This window comes from Protobothrops mucrosquamatus, unplaced genomic scaffold, assembly GCF_001527695.2.
Source record: "Protobothrops mucrosquamatus isolate PMUCROS unplaced genomic scaffold, P.Mucros_1.0 scaffold5929, whole genome shotgun sequence".
NCBI classification, from domain to species: Eukaryota; Metazoa; Chordata; class Lepidosauria; order Squamata; family Viperidae; genus Protobothrops; species Protobothrops mucrosquamatus.
This window is the reverse complement of record NW_015391768.1, coordinates 6,014-12,094: the sequence shown is the minus strand read 5'-3', so window position 1 is coordinate 12,094 and position 6,081 is coordinate 6,014. Positions and strand designations below refer to the sequence as shown.

Below are 6,081 nucleotides of genomic sequence, written 5' to 3'. Positions count from 1 at the left end.
CGTGCTCCCAAAACCCGATATGGTCCTCTGCTCCCGCCATACCTGCCCCTCCCACTGACCGTACCTATCACACCACCCTCTATTAGTCCCCCTGTCTCCTCCCTCACCACTCCGCGCCCCCCAGACTGGACTGGCCCCGGCCTCTGAGAGGGCTCCCCCAAGTCCCCTCGGGCCAATCCTGAACCCCCTAAAAACCCCGTGTAATGTTAATAGGTATGCGTATGTGTTCCATACGCATACCTATTAACATTAAGTGCAGCTATGGACTTCCATTTGTTGCTAAGTGAAAGTTGTGTTTTCTATCATCTTCCAAGCCAGCTCCACGTATGCAATTTCACCTGGTAATTATTACAACAGAAATATCTATACCAGATTATCTATATTAGCAGGACTACTCTTGGAACACCATATTCTAGATAATGAGACATACTTGTGTTATAAATGCAGCTGATCTAGCAACCTCTGATCAATTACCTTGAGCTTGCAATTCTGATGAGGTGGACAAACATCTTCATGGGCACATAGTAACTTTTAGGATGGTATGGTGCTTTGAATTTCAAGAGTACTGCTTGCATTCCCATGCGTGCTCTGAAGCATTTGTGTGTGTGTGTTTTAGAGTGACCGTGGATGTGCAAGTGGTATCTGTCAACAGCACCAAACCCCAAACATGACTTTTCCAGCTGTAGAGAGTAGCCAGGTAATCTTGAGGAAAGACACACCTGCTTTAAGGAATTGTTAACAGGTGATCTGTGAGGAGCCACACAGAGAAGCAGAACATTGTTTATTAGCACTTTAGCTACCTCATTGATGAACAAACATCTTAATTTTATAAAAAAATAATTTCTGTGTTTGATTGAATGGCATAGCTGTTTGAGAACCAGAACTAAAACCCCGAAAAGTTCAAACCAGAGGTAGTGAAATATTGCACATTAAATGAATTGTCCACATTCGCAGTACGTGAATTATTGTCTTAACATCTCCCTGCCTTTCTGACATGGGCATTTGGTAGAAGCCATGTTAAGCCACACATGATATTATCAGGCAGATAAAATAAGCTCTGTAATTCCAGTGATGATGTGATGACTTTATCTCCATGCAGGCTCCCATGCTTTTTGGTTTTGAAGTTGGGAATTTTTTTCCTCTTCATAATAACTTTTTTTTCTTTCTGATTATATCTCTTTATGGATGCAGCAGAGTTTGTGAGGTTGGCAGAGTTGCCGTTACTGGAGGACCTGGTGTTTGTGGGCAATCCACTGGAAGAGAAATACTCTGCTGATTCACAGAGCGCCTGGGTTGAGGAGGCAACCAAGCGAGTGCCCAAACTGAAGAAACTCGATGGTGAGAATTGAGGAAGAATAGCGTAGCATTAATAACGGAGCCAAACGTTCATATGAAAAGTTAAGCTTGGGAAAGTCCAGTTCAGTTGTGATTGTTCATTTTGAGTATTTTGAAAGTTAAATTATGATAAACATTTTACTGGACATTTTGCTTTCAACCAAATTGTTCAGCAAAGACCTACAGTAGACAAAAATCTGTAGATTTTTATTCCTATCAAATATTTGTTTTTAAAATAAAATATTGTAATTTAATAAATTGTTGCAATTAAAAACATTACAAAAAGCTGCTGCAACCACATATGTTGGAAGAGAGAGGAGATAAGCAAGTTGGAAATAAAGACTACCTCCCGTTAGACACTGATGTTAAAACTCTGATTTTATCTTAGGCTTTGGAATAATTTCTTCCCTGTATTTTTAAGTCTTGATCTGAACAAATAATAATAATAATAATTATTATTATTATTATTATTATTAGTATTAGTATTAGTATTAGTATTATTATTGGAAGGGACCTTGGAGATTATCTAGTCCAGCCCCCTGCTCAGGCAGGAAACCCTATACCATTGCAGACAAATGGTCGTCCAGTCTCTTCTTAAAAACTTCCAGTGTTGGAGCATTCACAGCTTCTGGAGTCAGGTTGTCCCACTGATTAATTGTTCAAACTGTCAGGAAATTTAGTTCTAGGTTGCTTCTCACTTTGATTAGTTTCCATCCATTGCTTCTTGTCTTGCCTTCAGGCGCTTTGGAGAATAGCTTGGCTCCCTCTTCTTTGTGGCAGCCCCTGAGATATTGGAACACTGCTATCATGTCCCCCCTCGTCCTTCCCTTCATTAAACTAGACATACCCAATTCCAGCAACCGTTCCTTATATGTTTTAGCCTCCAGTCCCCTAATCATCTTTGTTGCTCTTCTCTGTACTCTTTCTAGAGTTTCAACATCTTTTTTTTACATTGTGGTGACCAGAATAGATGCAGTATTCCACTGTGTTGGATTTTTTGGCATCTGCAGCACACTGCTGGCTCATATTTAAGTGATTGTCCACTAGGATTATGAGATCCCTGCCACAGTTACTACTATTGAGCAAGGTTTTTCTTGCCTAAATGTAGAATCTTACTTTTTTCACCATTGAATTTCATTTTGTTAGATAGTGCCCAATGTTCAAGTCTGTCAAGATCCTTTTGTATCTTAAGCCTGACTTCTGGAGTGTTGCCTATTCCTGCCAGCTTGATGTCATCTGCAAATTTGATGAGTTCCCCATCTATCCCCTCATCCAAATCATTGATGAAGATGTTGAAGAGCACTGGGCCCAGAACAGAGCCCTGGGGCACCCCACTACACATTTCTCTCCACGTAGATGCAGTTCCATTGAGGACCACACACTGAGTACGGCCGGTCAGCCAGCTACAAATCCATCTGGTGGTGATGCTGTCTAACCCACATTTTTCTATCTTATCAAGTAGTAGGTTGTGGTCTACTTTATCAAAAGCCTAACTGAAGTCCAAGTAAATTATATCCACAGTATTCCTCTGGTCCACTAATTTTGTCACCTGGTCAAAGAATGCAATAAGATTTGTCTGGCATGATCTGTTTTTGACAAACCCATGTTGGCTTTTGGTAATGACTTTGTTTGCCTGTAGGTGTTCGCTGATTCATTGCTTGATTATCTTTTCCAGAATCTTCCCAGGTATTGAGGTCAAGCTGATAGGTCTGTAATTTTCTGGATCCATTTTTTTCTCTCTTTTGAAGATGGGAACTACATCAGCTCTTTTCCAGTCCTCTGGTAGTTCCCCAGTACTCCAGGATCTTTGAAAGATATAATTCAGTGTTTTTGAGATCATATATGCCAGTTCCTTTAGAACTTTGTGGTGTAATCCATCTTGTCCTGGTGATTTGAACTCGTCTAGGCTGGACAGGTGCTCACTTACCATTTTCTTGCCTATCTTAAGTTGTGCTGATATAAATAACATCATGGGAGAATTGGTGGATGCATTAATAAATTCACTAAAGAAGTGGGTTGGGCAGTCATTTGTTTTACTATTTTTATGCTAATTTTTAATTTAGTTTTTCAGTAATAATTTTAAGAAAAACAGAGTCTAGCTAAGAATTCCTTTAAATTCTTGTTAATAAACTTTACCAAAGTGATATATTCTTATGAGTCTTCACACACACAAACACACAGCACAAAGTTGAAGAACTGGAAGTGATAGGGAAAGGAAATGGAAGAAAATGTAATAATGACTGTTGTTATTTATTTATTTATTTATTTATTTATTTTAGGTATCCCGGTTATAAAACAGGAAGAAGGTGAAGAAGGAGAAAACTAGCATCTTTTCTTTCACATTAAATTATTGATGTATCTCCAGCACTGTATAGGATGTGATGCTTTTGTATGAATATGTCTTTAAAGAAAAATTTAGGTAACTTTTTAACTGATTCATCTCCGTGTTCTTCTCACCCAAAGAATTATTACTTTTTTATTATGAATGTTTACTTTTTATTTAATACCTGGAGTTTTTTTTGCAAGTGTATGATTTTTTTTTAAAGAGTAGATTTCTGTAAAGCACGTGTTAAATGGTTTTCTCTAATCATTTGAAAAATGGCAGAGGGGTTCTATATAGTATGGCTTTTAAAAAATATTTTTCTTTTAAAGAAAGGATTCAAATAGCGATATGCTTTAACATTTATCAAGTGTCTCATGTTTTTTTCTCCTGGGTTAATATGCAATATTAGATGAAAAAAATGAAGGCAGTTTCTTTGTTGTAGGCGAAGTATTTCTCTCCTCCTTTGGTTTAATATGCTGGCTGAATTTTCCTTTACATACTTTGTTTTAAAGAAGATGAAACTCTTAAGCAAAGGTTTGTGCTGATTATATGTTACAGAATGGCTGAAGTCCTTTATTATTTTGGAATCTGAGTAATCTGAGAAGAGAAAACAGCTGTCAAAAGAAATTGAGATATAGCAGGTTGTTCAAAACTAAGATTCCATTTTGGTAATTGATAAATGACAGCTGAAGAAACAACAGGAAAGAAAGAAGAGAAAAGCAATAAAGCTGTAGGATATATAGTGTACGTGTTCCAATGCAGTTTATTTTTTGATAAAGAAGACTATAAGCTGTCTTTGTCAAAGCCTTCTCCCTCCCTAGAATTTTTACTGATATGACTGGACATTTTAGTCATTCCCGAAGATGGAAAAGAGAGAAATAAAGTAAGATGTTACTATTTTGTTGAAAGTAAAATTTAATTTTATACGGCTTGCAGCAGTTTTTCTCTGCTCTGTTTTTTTCTACTGAAAAGTATTGGCTCTGACAATCCATTTCTCAGCTAACAGATGACAGGCTGTTATGGGAATAAACACTATGGAACACAGTGAGGCTCATTTCTGTTTTACACAAACGCTGAGCCTATGCCCAGGAATATTCTTTAGCCTTTGGATTTATCATCACCACTTAAATGTGGCAGTTGGTTAATATACTTACCTGTATGATTGTCTCAAATCCATGTGTTTATTAGGCATTAGACAGTTACCATTCTGAAAGAATTTTGCAATTCATATTTTTTTTAAGAGGAGAGTTCCTTACTACTATAGGCTTGGTTACGTCAAAGAACAATCTTCCAAGATATTTCACAAAGTCTCACTAGAGTTTTATTGTTCTTGCACATCCACATATTGGATTTTTAATTTGTTTTTTACTTTCATCCTATTTATATTTAACCTTAATTGTTTCTGTGAACCAATCCATGTAGATGCACCATTTTTAACAAAGATATTTATATGTTAGGTTTAGTGCTTTGCATTGTTTTTCTAATATATTCTCATTTGTATCTTTATTGTTGTCTTCACATTAGGCCAGGTGTAGGTAATCTTTTGTTGTCCAGGAGCCCAGCTTAATACTGGGGAAGAGGTTGCAAAATGAATGGAATACTTCACATAAATGAGCAGGGTTATGTTCAGGGTTACAGAGTAGAATACTAGATTTGAAAGGCAGCTATAAACTGAATAAACAGATGTTTTAGGGCTTACGCTACTGTACAGGTGTCATCTTTTCTTATTTCAATAAATGGGAAATGATGCTATCAGTTTTCAGCAATCATGACAAGCTTTAGGAAACTTTAGCGCCATAAAAAGAGGCCAGACTGCATGGCATGATGTCCTTAGATTATAGGTTGCTAGGTTCTGCTTTAGGCAATAAGTCTGCTTGGTGCAGTGGAAATTACTTCTGAGTAAACATGTATAGGATTGCACTGCTCGCTGCTGAGGAAGTTTGTGAACAGATAAATGATTATAGTTCTTGATGTAGAACTTTTTCTTTTTAACCGTTTAAAGTAAGGCACTGTGGAAGGCACTGTGTGTCCCAGACCAGTGATAGTCATTTATTTACATCCTCTACTTTGCATCTTAACAATTGATTTTTCTCTCAGTACCTGTGAGGCAGGAGAAACTGGTGAACTAATTAAGCATTGTCATATCTGGGGTACAAAAATTGGGCCTGCAAACATTGGGGCAGTTGCTGGATGACAATAAACAGTCAGGGTATTGTGTATCTCTTTCCTTTTTCATCTACTGGTCATCCAGATTTTTGTAGCCCGGATAACCTTTAACTGGGCAAAACAGCGCCATAGAGCAAAACCTTTTGACTCAAAGTGCTTCAGATGAGCTAACCTAACCAAATTCATCCAAAATCTGGGACCCATAACTCTTGTGGAATGGATATTTTGATTTTGTAACACAAACATTTTCCTAAAGC

General features: G+C 37.3%; 1 protein-coding gene across 1 annotated transcript in view; it reads left to right on the top strand.

Moving 5' to 3' along the window:
- LOC107300013 (dynein light chain 1, axonemal-like) overlaps nucleotides 1-3,745 on the top strand; it is a gene marked incomplete at its 5' end in the record, with an annotated part of 8,175 nt that extends 4,430 nt beyond the window's left edge. Inside the window, 2 exons of the mRNA XM_015829356.1 lie at nucleotides 1,192-1,338; nucleotides 3,615-3,745. Of these exons, the coding sequence (XP_015684842.1) occupies nucleotides 1,192-1,338; nucleotides 3,615-3,661 (194 nt within the window). The remainder of the gene's footprint in view (nucleotides 1-1,191; nucleotides 1,339-3,614) is intronic.
- Between the last annotated feature and the right edge of the window lie 2,336 nt (nucleotides 3,746-6,081).